Source organism: Carassius gibelio, chromosome A17 (genome assembly GCF_023724105.1).
Source record: "Carassius gibelio isolate Cgi1373 ecotype wild population from Czech Republic chromosome A17, carGib1.2-hapl.c, whole genome shotgun sequence".
NCBI lineage: Eukaryota > Metazoa > Chordata > Actinopteri > Cypriniformes > Cyprinidae > Carassius > Carassius gibelio.
Window position 1 is genome coordinate 2,808,468 of NC_068387.1, and position 23,050 is coordinate 2,831,517.

Below are 23,050 nucleotides of genomic sequence, written 5' to 3' on the forward strand. Positions count from 1 at the left end.
TGAGGTCAGGCACTGATGTTGGACGAGAAGGCCAGGCTCACTATCTCTGTTGCGGTTCATCCCGGAGGTGTTGGATGTGGTCACAGCCAGAGCTCTGTGCAGAACAGTTTTCCACTGCTCCAGAGTCCAGTATCTGTGTGTTTTACTACACTCCATCCAACACTTATCAGATAATGGATTTGGTGATGTGAGGCTTGCATGTAGCCACTCGGGCTTCGAAACCCATGCAATGAAGCTCCTGCCACACAGTTTGTGTGTTGATATTAATGCCAGCTGAATCTGCAGAGCGCTGGTGACTTTTACACACCATGTGCCTCAGCACTCAGTGACTTTACATGGTCTTCTGCTTCGATTTGCCGCTGTTCCTAAAATCTTCCATTTCCCAATAACACCACTTATAGTTGAAGGTGGATTACCCAACAGGGGTGAAATTTCACAAACTGACTATTTGCAAAGGTGGCATCCTATCACGCTTCACTGAGCTATGGCTAGGAGCTTGACTTTATTCACCTGTGGCAACAGGTCTGATTGAATTCTGGAAGCTAATTGGGAAATGGCCTTGATTGATTTTGGTCAGCCTTTCACACAATTACTTGATGATCAAATTGTATGTTGTATTGTCTCGTCATTGATTTTTAGTTTATTGATTCTGTGCTGCGGTTAAGTAGTTTTGTATGAGTCAAACCGTGATTTAGTTGTAAACTTGTATAAAGAATCAAAAGCATTTCAGAAATGATTGGAACTAAAAGAAAATTGATCTGTTTGTGTAAATCAGAACAGGACAGAGCAGATGTTGATAAAAATGTATTAAGGTTCTACACAAAACATAAGGTCCCGTTTAAACTGTATTGAGAGATGTTGTGGGAAAAGGGAGGTCTGACGCACACACACACACACACACACACACACACACAAAATCATTGACAGCATCATTGTCTTGAAACAAACAAGTAATTCCTATTGATGTCTGTGATCAGACAAGGCTGTATAAAAAGCCCTGGATGTCAACGTCCATGAGCACGATCAGTCCTGAGTTTAAAAGGGTCTCCTTCCTCTTCCTCCGCCTCTTCCTCTTCCTCCGCCTCTTCCACCACCTCTTCCTCTTCCTCCTCCTCTTCCTCTTCCTCCTCCTCCTCTGTGAGAATGTAAGTGTCCAGCCGCCCGTCTGATCTTCCTCCTCTCCTCATGATGGTCACGTTCAGCCTGTTGTTGAAATCGCTGCTTCTCTGTCTGAAGAAAGTACAAATATAACTATTAAATTAATGGCAAAGCCAAAATGATCCCCAACTTGTCCATTTTTTGTTGTTGTTGTTCCAAAAGGATAAAAAATGACTTGGCTGCATCTCATCAGTGTTGGGTTGTGACTAACTAAAAGCAGTGGCACAGTTGACCAGACTGAACAACAATAACTCTGCTGTGTTAGAAATAGTGTGGCTTTCCAGTGTAATTTAACAACACATTTGTAAGTTCACAGTTCAATGTTGCTTAATAGTTACATTGACATACAGGGAATCAAATGAGATATGAATGTGTTTAGTGTTCAAGTGTTTAAAAAATTGATTTGACCTTTTTATGACTTAATTCAATATTAACTTACAAACCCTGTGCAGTTCTTACACCCAGTTTGAGAAACCCTGGTTTTTAATGCATATGTTCTTTCTCTTTGCTTTTTTATATCAATATGGTAGAAGCAGTAGCAGTAGTCAGGATAAATGACCTAAACTGAGTAACCTACATTACATTACTAACTACAGTTTCCATCATGTGATCAGTAATGGACTACAGTTTGTAAGTAATCTACCCAACTCGGTTTATATTTCTAGGTGTACATAATCACTATCATCTGACCAGCTGCAGTAACTAATGAACACCCAGTGAAAATGAGGAAACAGGATAGATGCGTCATCACGCTTACCTTCTTGAGAGTGAAAGTGAGCTGTTTGCTTCCCACTGCGGTGTCATTGAGGTTCAGCCTCCCCGAGCTCTCCTCCCGCTGGAGTCGCTCCTCCAGAGACGTCCTGTGTGAGGTCAAACAGAGTCACACTCAAGGGATCCAGCAACAAATGTCCAATGACTCAAATAAAACGAGTGATTGCAAATCTTTTTACTTCTGTACATTATCAACAAGAGAGGGAAAAAAACAAGGGTGAATGTGGAGGACCTACTCGCCTCATAAAACACCACCATCTTTGCTGCAAAAATTATTCTTTATAATCAAATAATCACAGCTTTGTCACATGAATGCAATGAAGAAATCAAGATACTGTTATCCACATTTACCACTTGTTCAGCAGTTTCTCATGGGCTAAATCCAGTTATTTCAACACTGATCCACACAACCGTGAACTCTGGGTTGAGTGGGTTTAAAGGTAACCATACAAACTAGATCTCTGATGGTTTTGTGAATCTGTGTAATGCAGCTTTACGCACAAGTCTTCATAGTGAACTCTGACAGATGAATCGTTCTGTGAGCAATCAATCACGTGAATGTGCCACACGGACAGAAAATAGACCCAGCGGAGGATGAAGGGAAGGAGACTTCAGGATTTAAGCTCAAGGTATACTTGATCCCATTAACAGGGTTTCTGTAGCTTTTACGATGGTAAACCTAAAGCTTTAAGGCCTTTTTAAGACCAAGTAAATCAAATGGATGGAACACAATACATTTCTATGTTCTCTAAATGTACAAGCATTGGCTCACTATGAGCTGCATTACCAACAGTCTGAAAATACAACTTCAGAAGTTCAGAATTTAATTTGCTGTAAGTGGTGTATCAAACCAACGAACACTTTATACATTTTGTGTGTTCTTCAAAAGTACTGTTAGGTTTAAAGTGTTTTTTTTTGTTATATTATAAAATACTAACTTGTTATAAGAATAGTAATAATGAGAAAATAATTATAATGAAACTTTTTTAAACCTTAAAAAAAAAAAACCTTAAAAGAAAAACTTGCTTTTTTTTCAGATACTTAATACACAATGCTTTTATTGCCCAAAAAGTGATATAAAAAATTAAAAATAAAATTTAAAAAAGGCTCAATTTTGAGCAAAAATAGCAATTTGGTGCACTTATTTATATGGCCAAAAATGTTAATTCATGTGATTTTTATAACAGTATGCTATTCATCGCTACAATGATAGCAAGTTGTATCATTATATGAAACATTTCAACATTATTTTTCTAATGATTTTGATCATGTTGTAGAGCTTTCTTTTAACAAAGTTTTGCCTATGATGATAATTTAGAGTCCTTAGATATGAATTTATGAAATATGATATAGGGTTCCCGACTGTGGTTATCTTTTCATTTCTTTCAGTGATCGCTATCGCTCTTTTTTTTTTTTTTTTTTAAATAACAGAGCCCAATGATTCTTGAGGTCAGAAAGGTAACAGAACAGTTAGAACAATGTTATTTGTGGTATATTTAATCTGCAAAACAACACAAGAAATGCTGAAAATACTGGCACAAATTTTGAGAAGTCGCCATAAAATCAATCAGAAAAACTCCTCGTAATCCTGGAGGTACTGAGACTCAGCAGAATATGTTTCCATACGGTATGGGGTCACCTAGTAGCCACAGAGATATTATACACAGATCTAGCATGTGTGACGTGGTTGTAATATGGGAGAGCCTATACACTGGGCAAAATCTGTCAGGAGCTCGAGGCGCTCAGCTTGGCTCGTATATTCCTCACATGATGCGAGCCATGTCCATACAAGCAACAACGATTTCAACAATTCTAACGGACCCTCTGATGTCACATGGACTACTTTGATGATGTTTTTATTACCTTTCTGGACATGGACAGTATACCTTGCACACAGTTTCAATGTAGGGACTGAGAGCTCTCGGACTAAATCTAAAATATCTTAAACTGTGTTCTGAAGATAAAGAGGAGGTCTTACGGGTTTGGAACGACATGAGGGTGAGTTATTAATGATTATTGGGTGAACTAACCCTTTAAGGATGTTCAGATAACAATGAGAATGATTCATTTTTTGCAGTGCATGAAACATTCAATGCCATAACGTCATAATCTTCTGCTCCAATTTAAGGAAGCTATTAATGGTGGAAGGGTGAATTAAGCCTTTTAACACCCAGAGAAGGCCTGTGTAAGAGATTTCAAAATGATCTATGAGAGGAGTCACTCACTTCTGCATCTTCTGCTTGCGGGCCACGTCACCGAAGCTGCGAAACTCCTCCCCTGCTTTGATCTGGTAGAACCTGGGCTGACTCTGGCTCTGGCTGTGGGGCTCCTGCCGGCGGCCCCTGACCGGGTCGGGGCTCTGTAAGCTGGTGTCACGGTCCTGCTGCCTCCTCTCTTTCCTCTGGTTGAAACTGCGCTCCCGCTCCTCGGCCCGTAGAAGACGCCGCTGCTCCCTCACTTCCTCCACCCAGCTCTTATCATCATCATCAGAGCTCTCCTCTTCCTCGGAGCTGCCACGGCCCTCCACCTCCTCCTCTTCCTCATCCTGCTGGAGAGATCAGGACAGAGATCTCAGCGTGTCATTGGGAGGAAACTTTCTTTTCTCTATTATTTGCTTCACTGTACTAAAGAGTTTTCAATGTGCTGAGAGATAACAGGAAATCATTTAATGTGTATGTGCAAGACAAGTGTGAGACAGGAAATGTTATTTTAGCTCGTTTGCAGCAGCGCATCTGGAGGACATACAGTAGTTAGGCAGCTTAAATGAACAGATGTTGAATATGCATTATGATCGGATGAGATCAAAGCATCTGGATTTGATGCAGTCTTTGTTGCAGCCCACAGCCAACGCTGAATGAAAGGAAAATAAGTTTTCAAGAGACTTTTGTCTTATACATTTAATTGAAATGGAAAATTGCCATGACAGTCATCTACATGCTGCACTACATGTCACCAAAGTTTCTTTTTTATTTTTATAATTAGATTAAACAGAACCTTGCCATCTACATCGCTATCATCAGTGAAATATTATTACAGATTAGATTCATATTTCTGAATTGGTAAAATTTGATCAGGGTCCAAGTTAAGTTACTTATGAATATAATCAAAGTATTTTCTAAAACTGCTGCCTGACATTCTTCAATCCAGACAGCTATGAGTGGGATTACATTGTTATATTATTATTACTATTATTATTAATAATAATAATAATAATAATAACAATATTTATTATTGTTAATTATAAGAAACATTTTACAACTGTACTAAGTGCATTGTATTAAAAAAAAGAAGAAAAAAAGTTTTTTTTCAAACCTTGATAAATATGGTTTTAATTATATTTTGTGTATTCTTCAAAAGTACTGTTTTCTATAAAATAAATTGTAATAAGCCATGTAAACCTTGAAATAATTCAGTATTAGTCAGAAAATACTTTTAAATGTAACGTTTTTTAACCATTAAATAAATTATCTAAAAAATAACAAATCTAACAAAAAAAAAAAAACTTTTTAATTAAAAATTTTAATTATATTTTAAAATATTAAATGGCAATACTAACCATCCGGAATTTAATCTTGGTTTATCATCAAACCGTTTCGTCCCTATTTTTTATCCCTCAAACCAGAATGAACTTTGTGAGCCCTCGTAAATCTTTAGTGACCTCTGGTTTGGGAACGAATGAGATTGATAAATAAAAGAAATAGAAACTGGAAATGCTACACTGGCAGCTAGCTGATTTCAGTTTACATTTATTTTATTTCAGGAAATGAAAGTTTGCTTATGGTTTTCGTTTGAATAATTATAATAACCCTGGTCTGCAAAGGCATCTGAAACTGCCCCAACGAGGAACGTTCAGACAGTCCGAGGCAAATAATCACATGTTTTATGTCTGACATGAGAAATGACTGGCAGCGTTGTGTTCAGCACGAGCTCAACAGTCTGCAATCATACTTCTACTCTGCAAGGATGCATTTAATTAAATAAAAAAATAAGTACCATTCTTTTCATCAGAGAATCCTGAAAACAAATGTACCATGGTTTGCACAAAAATATTGGGCAGCACAACTGATGATAGCAGCAAATCAGATTTCTGAAGATCATGTGACTCTGAAGACTGGAGTAATGATGCTGGAAATACAGCTTTGATCACAGGAATCAATTACATCCCAACATATTACTACAATTTAAAATGACTATTTTCTATCTAAATATATTTCACAATTTTATCACATTTTTAACTCAATAAATGCAGCCTTGGTAAGCATAAGAGATTCTTTCAAAAACATTTAAAAATCTTACAGGCCCCAAACTTTTATTAACTATTAATCACCATTATGAATTTTTAATGCCATTTTATATCATTCCATCAATGAAATTCTGAAATAAAGCCTATGGTAAAAAGTGTAAAAGCGTCTGTGAAGAGTGTTGAATTAGAGAGTGTGTTGTGTACCTGCTCCTCTTGCTGAACAAGCTGGCTGAGTTTCTGCCTCCTCTTTTCACCCACTTTAGACACGATGGGGTTGAGCAGCCGAAACTCCTCGCTCCGCTCGTCCACCTGGTATTCAGGGTTCTCGAACATCACCTTGAAACGGTCGTCCGTCAGGAGATTGGCTACGGCCTTGAAGGAAAAACAGAAAATGAGTGAGACTTGTCTAAAACATTTCTGCAGTCCATCCATGTGGAAACGTGTGAGAGAAACATTGCTCACATTGCCCTTTTTCTTCTTCTTCCTGGTCGAAAGCTCACTTTCCTCCATGAGTTTCATGGCCAGCTCCTTATTGACCTTGGGCAGCTTCTGTTGAAGACAACAAGTCAGAGCACCGATGAGACACGAGGAACTTACTGCGGCTTGAAGTGTGCACCTAATCAAATCACAGTATATGAAGTGTGTGTGAATGATCTCTGAAGAGTCACATCAACTTCCTCTCAGAGCTGCTATCATCAGACATGCACACAAACTCAATATTACTAGAATCTACTTCCCAAAGCTATAGTTATAATAATAATAATAAAAATAATAATAATAATAATAAAAATATATCACAATGTTTCTTCCATTTTTTTATTTTAACATGCAGCAAAAATAAATCAATAAATTCATTAAATTAATGTTTTATGAATTCATGTGATTACCACTGTCTTTAAAAACATACAAGCATTTGAACTAACTACTAAATTAACTCAATTGGTTTAATAGAATGCATTTATTACATTTATTAAAATCGTATGCTTTTAATTATTACAATTTAAACTATTAAAATGGAATGAAATGGAAATCACAGTAACGTGTTGTTAACTTATATAAGTTTCATAATCTCAATAAATCAAACATGCTTTTTGATGACTAAAAATGACTCAATTATTACACAGATTCCAGAAAAATTTAACTGGAAATAAAATAAAAAATTTCATTGGGACCCAACACAACACTGGCTAACTAAACTGCTGAAATTAGTATTTTGTAGTTTTTGTAACATGATTTCTGGTTGCACTTTATTTTACAGTATGTGTCCTTACATTGTATTTGTTCTGGTAATACAAGGTAACTACATGTTGTAGGAGTAGTACCTAGTTATTACATAGTTATTGTATTTACTATAATAAGTACGTAGTAGGAACAGGACTGTATGATGAAGTGCTACTGATTTCTTCTCACCAGCGCTCCTGTGTTCTTCATCACACACTGAACGTGTCAAGCCTCACCTTGAGCTGCACTCTCTGAGTTCGAGACTCCTCGATCTTCTGCCGGATTTTGTCCTTACGGTACTCTTCATAAGCGAACGGGTTCGCCATGGTCTTCACCTACGCCAACGCACAGGAATTAAACACGAGTCCGCATTTAAAAGCCAAAAACATGAACAAACAGAAGAGCCAGATCTGCACCTTGTGGTAGAGCCTGATGTCCATGAAGAAGCCGTGCATGTAGGCCCTGAGCAGAGGAGAGCCAATCAGATGCGTCAGACCTTACAGGAGGAAAACAACAAGCAACGTGTCAGCAAATGCAACTAAAGTTCAAGAATCGCAAAGAACAACACCGTTAGCACAAACAGTACTGCTATAACACAACATTCTTCCCAAAAAAAAATAAATAAATACTTTCAAACATACTTATAAACTAACGTTAAATAAAAAAAAAATACTGTATATAAAACAGCTAGTTCATATATTGTCGGGCGCAACTGTCATATCACGCGTCCTGTGACATCAGTCTAAATGTTCTGCAAAATCAGTCAACGGTAAAAAAAAAATAGTAGATTTCTGTTAAAGTCCAGCAGTTTAACACTAATATTGGGCATAAACGAACACGTTAAATATAAAGTATTTAAAACAGGTAAGTTCATATATTTGGAGTAAAGTTGAATTGAAATGATACACTAGTCATACAGTGTAACAACAATGAGATAACATAACTGTGGCATTAAACTCAGTTAGTGAGGGCTCGTTAAAATATTGAACATATACAGGCCGTTCGGATTACTTATTAAAGTGCAATGAAATACATGATATCTGCAGACGATGTACGTCTGTTTATGGATGGAGACTCTTTTATTGTGTGTGTGTGTGTGTGTGTGTGTGTGCTCTTGTTTTTGTGTCATATCAGGACACAACTCCGTATAATAGTCTCTGGTATGACACAGGTATTACAAGGAGAGGGTGACTTATGAGGACATAACCCATGTCCCCATTTTTCAAATCGCTTACAAATCATACAGAATTAGGTTTTTTTTGAGAAAGTAAAAATGCACAAAGTTTCCTGTTAGGGTTAGGGTTAGGTGTAGGGTTTGTGAAGGGCCATAGAATATACAGTTTCTACAGTATAAAAACAATTACACCTATGGGATGAACCCACTTTACACAAAAACAAACGCGTGTGTGTGTGTGTGTGTGTGAGAAATGCGGTGCTGAAGTGAAATAGCTGGGCAGTTTGAGAGGCAAATTATAATAGGCCGCCTAATAAACATAAAAATAATTATTATTTTAGTTTAATCCATGAATAGGAGAAAGAGCCTTATATGGTCTTGACTATCGTTGATACATCGTACTATCGTCTATCGGCACAACCCTAACACAGTTTCCATTTTCTTCCAAACACAAATGACAATACTTTTGATATTCTCTCATTATTTGTCCACGTAATCAACATTTTTAAGCTTTAAACATTTTGTAAAAGTAACTGAGTGGTTCAGTCCAAGTCTTCTGCAGAGACACAATCGCTTCACATGAGGATCAGGTTTAATATGTTAACTAATGTGACCTCACTGTAAAGAGCTACCTAGAATTTATTTTGTATATTACAACTATACTGAGTCAGCATCTTATTTGAGTTTATCGACTTGCGTGCCTGGGTTCTTCATTTCATTGGTTTCTCAAGAGCATGTTCGGTTCAAATGTGAAAACGAAACTGAACTGAACCTCATCACCGCTGCAGGCCTGACTCTGTCCTAACAGACTCCTCTCTGATCATCTTTACTATGCATCATTCTCTGATCAGCGCTTGCAAGCTCACCTCATGCAACTACAGGAATGTTCCCTTAGTCAATACTTTATGAGCAGACGCACATGACAAAACATGCTCCTGAGTGATGAACTATAACTGAAGACTCAGATACAGATACAGAAAGAGACAGACTTACCCAGGTTCTCCAGGTCTTTGCGTGTTACAAACTTGTAGTCGTCATAGATGGTGCTCTCTGGGTTCTCCTCGAGCTCCTCGGTCAGGTTATCCAGGAAGGAGCACCAGCGTGGAGCCGGACCGAGAGCCTGGAGACAGAGGAAGATGAGGAACAGCCTCTCGAAACAAGGATGCATCTCAACAAAACTGTGGTGATAACTGGATGAAGACTAGATTTCTGAGCCATTAAGACTGCACTTTAATGACAATCAAGCTCATTGTGAGTTAATGTGGAAGAAGGATCCATAATGGCAATATCTGTAGTGACTGCCAACAATACAAGCTGATTTAGAAATGAACTATAAAAAAATAAAAGAAAGCCCTCGAAGCTCTTCACTGCAAACCATCAGATCTCATTATTAATGAATCAGTAGATCAATTGCTATTTGATTACATTTTAAATTATGAAATTGTTAAAGTTTTATTCATTCTTGTTATTATTATTTCAAATAATAACTGAATAGGAAAGTGAGTTAAGACACCATTTTTAATGAAAATATGTATTTTAAATCCTGAAACACAGAAGCCAGGGAAAAAATATACGTGTATAATATAAAAAAATTATGTATAACACATAATTTGGAAGAAATGTTTTCATGCCAGCGTGAATTAAGAGTCGTTTACGTTGATTCTTGAGCGCTTACAAACACGTGGGACACATTGACTTGTGTTATGAACACTGATAAATATCAATAGCAAATGATAAATGGAAAACATATTGTGATATGTCAATGTGAAATGTGAAAACAGGCCTCCGTTTCACAAATTATTATTGAATGTTTTCTTCTTTTGAGATTGTTGTGAAATGTGAGCAGGATTTTTCTTCAGAGATTCACTCAACCGTGTTTTGTTTGATCTCTCACGTGTGTGTGTGTGTGTACACTCACCTCAAACACACACACACACACACACGGTCTTATATTGTTAAACACAGAGTTATATCATGTGCAGGTCTGGATCAGTACATAGTTTCTCAGAAACGTTTCGGCCGCCCTTAACTACCATCGCTCTGTTAACTATAAACACTGTAAAAGCACAGGAGGTCTTGCTTTTACTTAGAAAGACAGGAAAAGGTGTAGCTGGTGGAACAAGCTGTAAACAGATGAACCATGACTAATCAAGAAACGAGGAACAAAATGTGCTCCAAGCATCGGCTGATTTTTACAGGTACTCACAGGGATGTAAAAGGTGTTCATTTTGGGATCCTCATTGGCAGTGAAGAGCATCCCTGTAAAATGAGTCACAAAACAGCAATTAGAAAACAAACACACCACTGATGGGACACAAAACGCTCATACACAGTGAGTCAGCTGATGTATATAGAGAGAGTCACACTCCAGCGGTGTAAATATAATGCACTCCTCATGAACAACACACAGCTTCTGGTCACTCCACCATTCAGAAGATTCTGGTCATGTTTTTCATGTTCACCAAGGGTGCATTTGACTTATAAAAAACACATTAAATATGTCTTGTCATTTTAATTAAAAAAAAGTATATTGCCATTGTCATTCATTCACACTAGCCTGTGTAGTTATTGATTTTATGTGCATGCCATCTGTTATGTAGTACTGGTTTTAATTAACTGTTTTTGACCAGTTGTTGTTTCTAATGGTGTGATTGGTTGCTACAGTTGACACTGACTTTCACAAATTTCATTAAGAGCTGAAAACTGTATGAAATGGTCCGTGAGATATTAAAATACAATACTTTGTATAGGTGTTGCAAGAAGTTGCAATGCATAATTAAAACCAATTTCATACATGCATTGACATATTTATCGCTATTTTGCAAATACTTAATTATTTTTGACATTGAAAATAACAATAAAAATGAATGAGGATTAAGAATGTGCACTACTGTTCAAAAGTTCGAGGTTGACGTGATTTTTTTTATGTTTTTGAATGATGTTAATTAGATTTTTTTTTAAATACAGTAAAATCAGCAATACTGTGGAACTATTATAAATTTAAAATAACCATTTTGCTATTGTGAAGATATTTTGCTGTATTTTCAGCATCATCAGTGTCACATGATCTTCAGAAATCATTCTGATTTGCTGCTCAAGACTCATTTCTGAAAGCACTCTTTAATTGTATGATAACTGGCTGACTGCACATGATCACTTACATATGTGCAAACTTCGATCTTTAAAAACTATTTGACAAATCAAAACATTTTCTTCAATCCTTTAAAATAAAAATCCTACAATATAATAATTTCCCCTGCTAACCCTGAGCTTTCTGTGTCATTCACATCCATTTCAGCTTGTTATGCTGCTTGATTCAGTATTTCTCATCATATTATTTTAATGCATGGTCATAATTATGAAAACACAGGTTTGTATTGTAAATAGTTTTACGGTTTAAAACATTCTTCTAATTATAAACCTAAATCTAATAATTCAGACGTCTGGCACATTCACAGAGCATTGCTTGTTTATGAGTTGCAAATAAGGTGGATATTACATAATAAAGTGAATATTAGATTCGTTTTTTTGTTTAATAAGGGTTTTTAGTGTTTTGCTGAAGATATGCTGCAGATACATGACTTGCAATTTGCTTTTTTAAGAGACAGTCACATCCTAAAATAATATTCCCGTTCTGAGAGCAAGATGAGATCAATCAGTTCGGTCTGCTTTCCAGTAAGAGAAGGATTATCGTTTCTAAATATGCTACACAGTTTATGTTGGCATCTTTCAGTATGCATGCCACGAAAAGCTTTGGATTTGAAGGGGTCAGTTAGAAATGAAGTCGTATCTTGTTGTGGTGAACTAACCGGAGCCGGGGTAGAGACACACGTCATTGATGTTGGTCTGCGGTTCGATGGAGGAAAAGACTTTCCCCTGAAATTAAGAGATTAAAAAAAGGTCACGCATTTGATGCTTTTCCTTTGAAGCTTCATTGCTGGACGTCTGGATATAAAAGCCGGACTTACGTTGTCTTTATTCCACATCTTGATGATTTTGGAGTCGGCGGAGAGCACCAGGTCCAGCTGGTTGTGGAAGTGAAGGGACTTGATGGGCAGCCCGTAGTAATGATCTTTAACCAGCAGAGGACGCGAAGAACGAAGATCATAGACGAGAACCTGAGGACACATCACCACTTCAAGTCAAAACCAGCACTGAGCAGCGTAAATCTGAAGAGGAATCTCCTCAATGTGAGACCCAATCTTGACCTGTCCAGTGCTGGTGCCCACCGCCATGCCCAGAGAGCCATTAAACTTCAGAGCGCTGACGGACGGCAGCCCGTCCACCCTTCAAACAAGAGAAAAACACACGAGGAAGAGGTTATTCCTCATGTTCTTTGACTGATGACAGTATTAGACTGGAGAAATGAAGCTGAGAATCCAGCTTTGGAGCACAGTATGCATTACATCCTAAAAGAAAACACTTCTTTTCATTTAAAACTATATTTTGCACCATTACGGTTTTTCTTTAATCCATTTAGACCAAATCTATGCAGCTTTGGGGAGCAGAAGAAGCTAAAAAACATTAAGATTGATCTGGAGCAGCTTTGCTTCACTTGATAAAATCATGTTCAAATCTGATCATCAGGATCTTTTGAGGAGCGTTTGTTTGATCATCATTATATTGCATTGCATTATATATGTTTTGATCAGCAAACTAAGCATCTCAATATCATCTTATGAAGACATATTATTGGAGATATAGTGATGGCTGATATTTATATAATTTTGTCAGTATCTGCTGTACTGTTATACAGATCTCCTGGATTCACATTACAAGCATCTGCATCAAACTTCATGTTTCTGCTCCATTTGAGCCTCTGAATAAAACTGATCTACTTTTCTTTGATATATCATACTATATGAGCCAAAAAACATGCAAATTTGATACATTTTTGGTAACACTTTACAATAAGGTTCATTAGTTAACTTTAACTGACATGAACACTTCTACAGCATTTATTAATCATAGCCAATGGTTATTTCAACACTTATTAATGCATTGTTAAAATCTAAAGTTGTGCTTGTTAACATTTAGTTAATGCACTATTAACATGAACTAATAATAACAATTACTGTAATAAATGTATTGTTTATTGTTTGCTCGTGTTTAAACTAAACAGAACCTTAGTATAAAGTCTTACCTATTTTTTTTAAAGGATTTGGCCGAAACGTTCAATCAATTGTTCCTTTTCTAAAAATCAAGAGTTTTCTGTCCATCTTTACAGGGTTGATCATAATCTAATTAGAGATGTTCCGATACCCTTTTTCTCTTCCCGATACCGATTCCGATACCTGGGCTCAGGGTATCGGCCGATACCGAGTACTGATCCGATACCTGGGTGTATATCTGTATAGCTGTATATACTACTAGCCCTGTGTAAATTGCTAGAATTTTTTTATGGTGTGCTTCAGACAGATCCCTCAATAAAACATGAACAAATACATGGTGAACTACTGTATTTATTACAGTATTTTTATTATCTAACATGAATTTGACAGTATTATTTATTTTCTTATGCAAAAAAGAACTTCAAATGCAGCCAAAAATCTAACACCGCAAACTAAAAAAGGTATTTAAGTTTTACAATATAACTGTATAAAAAAAACTGCAACAAATAAGTCTAGGAATATAAAAAAAAGATCTATTAATCAGATAATCTCTAACAAGTAAAAAACAAGTAAAAAACAAGCAACCATCTAGGCATAATTATTATTATTATAGAGATGTATTATTATTACTGTAGGCTACAACAGTAGCTTTATATATTGTCAATTTACTCATGTAAACCAAACATTTATTTTAATGGGCTGCCATGAAGATCTTTGAGTGTCTGTGTTTATGATATGACAGTATTCTCAAATGAAACGGTAAATTCTCATGAAGTGACGGTTTATGCGTTCGTGTCCTCATGACACACAGCAGAGACTACAAAACAGCGAGCTCTCGCGCATCTGTGCCAGTCACCCACAGAGATGTAGATTTTGCGGGAGTAATATTTAAATAGTATTTTGCAGTTTAATATTCACAGACACTAGTATATATTCGGCTACTGTCTGGAGCCCTGCGTTTTGACTTACACGGAAGCGACTGAACGCAGTTGCCGGTACTGAATATACTCGAGAGTCTGTAACTACCGGTACTACAGAGACATACTGCTAACCACTGATCTATAATATAGTAGCGGCTTCACTGTCTTTTGGCAGTTTAGAATGTGATGAGTGATCCAGTCATATATAGATAAGGGCTGCTAACGCGTTTTCATTTCTTCTTCGCTGCTCTAAACAGGGGTTGCTTGTGGCAACACAGCACAACTTCCTGTGTTTTCAATGCATTTTGAGCAGCGAAGAAGAACCGTGCAGCGGTTAGGCAAAGCTTGCGGTCATAACTAGGTCTTTTTTAAGAAAATGGTATCGGATCGGTATATGGGTTCATGTACTCGCCGATGCCGATGCCAGAATTTGTTGTGGTATCGGAGATATTTCCGATACTAGTATCGGAATCGGAACAACTCTAAATCTAATGAATTAAATGTTTATGACACAGAGATTATAAGCCTGGATATCTATCTCTTCTGAAGCCATATGACTGCTTGGAAACACTTTAGAATAGCAAACACTTATTCACTATTAACTACAACTTCTCCTCTCGACAAATTCCTAAGTTGCTGCTTATTAATAGTTAGTAAGATAGTTATTATGTTTAGGTATTGGGTAGGATCAGGGATGCAGAATAAGGCATTAATTTGTGCTTAAGTAGTAATTATAAACGGCTAATATTCTAGTAAGATGCATGCTAGTAAGAAACTAGTTAAGAGACCATAAAATAAAGTGTTAGCAACAGCTTTGAAGGACAAACACTTGTTTGATTTTACTGCACAGGGAAAGAACTGAACATTTCTAATGTGCTAATGGAAAATAAAGAAAGTCTTATGAATAATAAAACACAAAATGGCGAGTAAAAATGTTATTGATAGTTGGATGAATGGTGAAACATTTCTTCATGCTGTATAAGAGTATAACAGAGATGCATGTAAACTTACTCTGTTCCGTCAGTGATGCTGCTGAGAGCACAGTCCAAAACAGCCACGCGACTCCGGACACGAGGGTCCCAGCAGTCCACTCTGCCCTTCAGACACACACACACATACATTAACACACACACACAAACACCAGTCCTACATGACGGAGTTAAACACCAACCTCTAATGTTCCTGCAGCAAATAACTGATGAACAGGGTTGATGTCACACACGTTGATTTCTCTGTGAAGACATGAGAGCTTTACAATTCATACGCAACTAATCTACTGGGATCAATGTATCAGATGAAACCTGCTCGAAATGTTATAAACAACATTTTCTATTCCTTTTTTTATGCATCATGTTTTAAAAGCTATCAGAAGGAAATTCAATGATAGTGTGCTTTAATTAACTGCACGGCTGTATACACAAAACATTTCAACCAGCAGGAGTGTGTTTGTCAGTATGGAGAGAGGGACCAGAAAGACAGGTTTCCATCACACAAGCACAGCCACAGCGGTGAACTAGCGCCCTGTGCTGGTCAGATACTCACGCTGCATCGGTCTGTAAGGAGTTCAGGAAGCGGCCTTGTTCCAGATTCAGTCTGAAGACCTCGGAGCTACAGCACAAACACAACACATGCACTTCATTGAGAAAACAAAACGGCTCATACAGCTAACAGGGTCTGCACAAACTGGGTCTAAAATCAAAATGAATCGCAGATGAAAGGTCTATTCAGAAAAACGGATGGACAGATGTCACTCCTTCCAAAGCAAATCACCATGCAACTAAAATTTCAATTCACTAATGTACTGATAACATCATGTGCAAGCTTATTACACCGCTACGTAAACAAACTGATAGAAATATTACACAAATATTAAACTGTTCAAAAGTTTGGGGTCAGTAGGAATTATTTTAAGATCTTTTTTTCTCTCCAAGGCTGCTTTTATTTGATAAAAAAAATACAGTAAAAACACTAATCCTGTGAAATATTATTACAATTTAAAATAAGTGTTTTCTATGTGAATATATTGCATTATGTAATGTATTTCTGTGATGCACAGCTGTATTTTCAGCATCATTCCTCCAGTCTTCAGTGTCACATGATATTCAGAAATCATTCTGATATGATGATTTACTTCAAGAAACATTTTTAATTATTATCAATGTTGAAAACTACATTTTTGTGGAAATGGATACATTTTAAGCATTCTGTGATGAATCGAAAGTTAGAAAGAAATGAAAACAGTACAGTAGGCAGTAAATATTTGCTCTTGGTGTGAATAGACGTAGATAACGTGATTTTCGGCGTGGCCTCTTACCTGGCACCCACAAAGTAGAGATCACAGGAAGGGTAGTGGTAGGAAAAATCCCGGCCGAACTTTGGGATGCGGGTCTTGTAGTAATGGCCGTGCTGAGAGTGGAATTCCACATAGCGGTCTATATGCAGAAACACTAGCTGGAAAAACAAAGACAAAACCAGACAAATCTCTCTTTATTTGCTTTTCTTGTCACATCACAACACACCAACTCTCAAACTAGGAAGAGGGAATCTCGTATCACATGGAGAAGGACAGTAATATATTGATATTTCAATATTTTGTCCTCAGATTTGACCTCACGATGACAGCGCCTCTGCACAAATAAGATGAATATAGCTACTAAACCAAAAATTAACATTTGAAAAGAAGGGGGCGGAAATATGCACACATACAACATATGACATATTACAAAATAAACAACGAAGTAAACACTCATAAATCATCAAAAGCAGATCGTAGGTTTGGCACAAATGCACAGTGTTTGGACTTGAAACATGCTGGTGCATACATTTATTAAATGAAATAATCACCATTTTCATTTTAATAACCACACTCGGATGTACCACTGTATTCTGTCCCCCAAAAACCTCTTAAATGATATTGAAGACTTTTGTTTTCCATTTAAAGGGGTCATTAACTGCCCTTTTTATTATTTTGTACTGTTTAAATAGGCATAAAGATGGAAGCTGTGGTGATTTAGGTTAAAACTCAAAAATATTCAGTACATACAAAGCAACAGTGACCACATTATAAAACAGTTCCTCACACTCGGGTGGTGCAACATTACTGTCAGATCCACTACAGACACAAAGCATTGTCTTTCAGTTTCAGTTTTGTCTTGTTTGTAAACGAATCTGCTGTAAAATAAAGCGAACAAAGGTCCAAGTTCTTACTGACGCGTAGGGCTGCACGATTAATCATATTTTAATCTCGATAACGATATCCACCTCTCTCAATTAATAAAAAATAATCATCACAATATTGGCCAGCTCGTTATTTATCCTGAAACGTGTTTTTAATTTGGCATTTGCATCTTGCTTTGATAACAAGTCTTCACTAGTGTTCATGCTTGTGGTTGCCAGATGTGAAGAGCTTTAAGCCCCAAAACAGAGCTTGGTGCTTTATTTAATTTGTGCAATGCAGTAGGCAGAGTTAAACAGCGAGTGCCGTAGAATATGTGGGCGGAGTTAAACAGCCAGTGCCGTAGAATCTGTGGGCGGAGCTAAACAGCCAGTGCCGTAGAATTGGTGGGTGGAGCTAAACAGGCAGGGTCGTAGAATCGGTTGGAAGGAGCTAAACAGGCAGTGCCGTAGAATCGGTGGGAGGAGCTAAACAGGCAGTGCCGTAGAATCGGTGGGAGGAGCTAAACAGGCAGGGCCGTAGAATTGGTGGGTGGAGCTAAACAGGTGGTGCCGTAGAATCGGAGGGCTGAGGTAAAAAGGCAGGGCGGTAGAATCGGTGGGCGGAGCTAAACAGACAGTGCCATAGAATATGTGGGTGGAGCTAAACATAGAATCAGTGGGCGGAGCTTAACAGGTAGTGCCGTAGAATCGGTGGGTGGAGTTTAACAGACAGTGCCGTAGAATCGGTGGGTGGAGCTAAACAGACAGTGCCATAGAATTGGTGGGCGGAGCTAAACAGATAGTGCCATAGAATATGTGGTTGGAGCTAAACATAGAATCAGTGGGCGGAGCTTAACAGGTAGTGCCGTAGAATCGGTGGGTGGAGTTTAACAGACAGTGCCGTAGAATCGGTGGGTGGAGCTAAACAGACAGTGCCATAGAATTGGTGGGCGGAGCCAAACAGGCAGTGATGTATGGTGCATTCAAGTCATGTCGGATACATCATATTTACAAGTTAAACACACATGAACGCCACCACAAATCGTAATTAAGAGTGGGAAACTTCTTTAAACTGCAGCATCTGTTGTCGACTGTAATTTTTTAGTTGAAACTGATAGACAGGATTGCGATATAACAATTAATACGTTTTATATTTCTGTAAGCAGAGTTAACAAACCCTGTTGTATTTTCTTGTAATTTATTAAAAGAATGTACACTGCCATCTAGTGCCGACTAAACTGACTTGAACGCAGCAGCAGCAGGTGTTGATCTTCTGTGGGAGTGGGGTTCAGCCACACTATTATGTCAAAGTGACGTAACAGATTGACTTCAAAATAAGCTGTTTCTAGACTAACAACACGGTTTTGAGTTCTGAAACTCACAGGAAGTTTTTATAGTACAACAACCTTTTATATGTCAAAAGATGATTTCTCAGTTCATGACCCCTTTAAGATATTTAAGAGCAACTATCTTAAATTTGATTAAGTAATACAAGCATTCAACAAAAACAGCAGACAAACAGAAAAGTAAGCATATAAAGGCCGTGTGGGTTTTACCTTAGAGTAGTCCTCAGATAGGATGTCAAACGTCACCACTGTGAGGGGAATAAAACCATGTGGTGAGTGACAAAACGTCCTCAATTACATCAACCAGCAGCTTTAGCCATCATCTGTTGTGTTATTTGTAATCAGCGATCATTAATGAGAGCTCAGGTTGTGTGTGTGTGTGTGTGGACACTCTGATTAAATATTTACCAGTGCCCTGGGTTTTATTACAGAGACCATCAACAGCACCCAAACCGAACCCTAGACTCCATACCACTAGAACTAGTGTTTATAAAACTGGCTGATGATGTCACATTCACTTGTGTTACACACTGATTATAACACTTACCATCAGACTCCAGGCACCTCTCAAATTTCAGAGACAACTGGTAAGTGTCATAGCAGCGGACTCTAGGTTTGTATGTGCCTGAAAGCATTTAAAAAAAAAAAGAGTTTTAAAATGATTGCAAAGTTCAGCATCATTCATCTACTCATTCATGTACTGACCTGCAGCTAAAATGAACTGGCCATCGCGTGACACTCGGATGGAGGTGCAGACCGTGGGCATCTCGAAATCCTGAATGAGCTCGATCCTCTTCTGGATGTCTGTTAATGATATGATTGAAGAAATTACCTGACGTCTTGGTCAATGCTTTAAAGGAGAAATTATAAGCGACAGAGCCAATAATTCATGAATCAGTAAAGGAACTCACCAACATCTTGCTGCTGTAAAACTCTCTTCTTTCGATCAGACAGCCACTGAAGTAAGCATATGAAGAACAGTTATGTCAGAATCAGGTAGGGCTGGACAATAACTCTATATTAATATGTATCGCGATATAATTTTTTTCAATAACGGTGATAGGATTCAGAGCCTCCTGCTGCCAAACAAGCAGCTTGCATCTTCACTAAACAAGGCCTTCTCCAGCAACATGCTTTTGTTGTTGCTCTTTTTTTTCTGCAGTAACTCAGAGCACTTTTCAGACTCTTTATACTGAATAAAGCACATTTGTTTCAATCCCTAAAAATAATCAGCCTACACTACCAGTCAAATGTTTTTGAACAGTAAGATTTTTTTTTTTTTTATTCTCTTCTGCCCATCAAACCTGTATTTATTTGATCCAAAGTACAGCAAAAACAGTAACATTTTGACAATATTTTTACTATTTAAAGTAACTGCTGACTATTTGAATACATCTAAAACTTTAATGTATTTCTGTGACGCACAGCTGTATTTTCAGCATCATTACTCCAGTCTTCAGGGTCACATGATCTTCAGAAATCAGAATAATATTCTGATTTGCTGATTATCAATATGTATAACAATTGATTACATTTTTTCCCCCAGGATTCTTTGATGAATAGAAAGATCCAAAGATCAGCATTTATCTAAAAAAAAAAAAGCTTTTGTAAAATAATATACAGTTCCATTCAAAAGCTTGAGGTCAGTATGATTTCCTTCTTTCTTTTCTTTTCTTTTCAGAAGAGATTATATAAATTAATACCGTTATTTAGCAAGGATGCTTTAAATTGATCAAAAGTGATAAGTCATTTAGAATGTAACAAAATATTTTTATTTCAGATAAATGATGTTCTTCTGAACTCTCTATTCATCAAAGGACTTGCTGTTTATAACATAATAATAAATGTTTTTTGAGCAGCAAAACAGAATATTGGAATGATTTCTGAAGGATCATGTGACTGGAGGAATGATGCAAAAAAATATAGCTTTGAAATTGCAGGAATACATTTTCAAATAGAAAACAAATAACAGTAGGCAGTAAAAAAAGCTGAGCTAAAGAGACTTCCTTAAAAACTTTACATTTCAAAATCTTTTATCTAGTATTGTATGATGGCCTATTGTTTAAAGTTAAATTTATTAATATTAATTAGGTAAGTAACACTTATTGTATGTATAAAGGCACAAATACAATATAAATACAAATAAAAGGTGAACATTATGTGTGCAGGTTTTTTTTTTTTTTTTTAAATATTATATGGTTTTATATTCACTATTATAGGTGTCAGACTTGGCAAGTTCATTTTTTTCATAAGTTTGTATGCACAGACATCTATTGTCTGTATTCCTGCCAGTGTTTACGAGGCTCTTAAAAAGTGAAATATGTCGAAAATATGACATTTTACATGTTAGCATTACACGAGGTACATTCATAATTCACATCATTACGATCCAGTTCAAGACAAAGCTGACAAAAAGCATACTAATGTAACGTGTGACATATCTGTAGTACATCAATCTAAAACATTAGTACCTAATTAACTCAAAGAGGTCTGTAAAGTCGGAATAGCTGTGTACATTATATATTATGTGAAGTGAAACACCAAAATATCTGTTGTATTAGCATCTTAACAGGAGTAACGTTAATAGAACTAGCTGAAAATGACAGATCAATATGTGAACATCTACAAATCAAAAGAGGTTAGTGTTTAGTATCTCAATCATGATTAAGGATGAATGTTAGATTACATGCTTCACTGTCATTCACCGAGTTTACAAACTCCTGGATAACAACAAAAAGAAGAAGAATGTTACCTCCGGGAGAGATTTCCCGTGACTCAGATTATAGATCTTCACGTTATTCACGCTGGACACCTGCATCTCTAAAGCGATCAGACACAGCTTTCAATCATAACAGTATGTACAAGTTGAAGCACTACTGTTAGCATCAGCACGGGACCCACGTGGATACACAACAGGAAGTGAGAGGGCGAAGGTCGAAGTCCGTGTGCAAACACATCTCGCGACAATAGTTCCTAGTGCCCACAAACACGTCAACGACACATGTACTACGATAAAAATAAATAAATGAAGAAATTAATATATTAATGAATAAATAAATACATTTGTTGTTAACATTTACATAAAAAATGCATTGAGAGCCAGGGGTGTCAACCTTTCAACAATATTATGTTGTTTAAATGTTTCTTATTTTGATTACATTGTTTTTTTTTCCATTCAGTACTGCACTTCAGAAGCTACATAAATACAAGTGTTTAAAGTACATTTTTAATTATCTAATTCATTATTAGCTTTCTATCAACTCTTGATTAACTCTTAGATTAAGCCCAGTTTGGGAAACCCTTATAATGTTGATATCAAAATAGGAATATATAGGCCATATATTTTTTCTCTTTCCTTTTTCTATCAATATGGTAGGTTAAATTATAAGTTTACTAAACGTTAGATAAAACTTTAATCTAAAAGTAATCCAAAAAGTAGTCAGAATACATCACCTAAAATAAGTAACCTAGATTTAATTACTAACTACAGTTCTATTGTGTAATCTATAATATATATATATATATATATATATATATATATATATATATATATATATATATATATATATATATATATATATATATATAGGGGAATGTGATGTGAGAAGAGCATGTCTCTTATTAAGGTAATGTTTTCACACAACACTGCTTAACCTGCAAGTCCCCTGTCTGCCATACCTCACATATCTCATGAAGCATGTATACTTCATTCACTTACATTTACCTGGTTATTTAATGTATAATACTACATTCTATCTTCTTTTATTCACTATTGTAGGTGAGCTTCTGACACCTCTCTGTACAAAACACACAGTAAACATAAACCACAGTTAACATAAATGTTCATTAATTAGATATAAACAAAGAAACATCTTCTGAATAATTGGTTTGCTGAATATGTAGGCTATTATCACTTCAATTCTGTGACAGATGGCATTAAATACTTGAAC

The 23,050-nt window shown here is 36.6% G+C and overlaps 1 protein-coding gene across 2 annotated transcripts; it reads right to left on the reverse strand.

Moving 5' to 3' along the window:
* Positions 1 to 791: 791 nt before the first annotated feature.
* LOC128031380 (nucleolar protein 10) lies at positions 792 to 22,059 on the reverse strand. 2 transcript variants are annotated; one of them, XM_052619601.1, is made up of 21 exons: positions 21,853 to 22,059; positions 20,012 to 20,057; positions 19,806 to 19,904; positions 19,648 to 19,725; positions 19,311 to 19,348; positions 16,913 to 17,049; positions 16,141 to 16,206; positions 15,770 to 15,830; positions 15,610 to 15,695; positions 12,776 to 12,854; positions 12,536 to 12,685; positions 12,377 to 12,443; positions 10,774 to 10,826; positions 9,561 to 9,687; positions 7,810 to 7,889; positions 7,630 to 7,728; positions 6,635 to 6,721; positions 6,377 to 6,544; positions 4,155 to 4,474; positions 1,916 to 2,018; positions 792 to 1,230 (listed from the first exon to the last, which is right to left on the reverse strand). In XM_052619601.1, exons 1-21 carry the CDS (start codon positions 21,916 to 21,918, stop codon positions 1,036 to 1,038), a joined length of 2,205 nt encoding a protein of 734 aa, XP_052475561.1. In that variant the 5' UTR covers positions 21,919 to 22,059; the 3' UTR covers positions 792 to 1,035. The 2 variants fall into 2 exon arrangements, with proteins under 2 accessions (XP_052475561.1, XP_052475560.1); XM_052619600.1 differs by having other exon boundaries at positions 4,155 to 4,477; positions 21,853 to 22,058.
* Between the last annotated feature and the right edge of the window lie 991 nt (positions 22,060 to 23,050).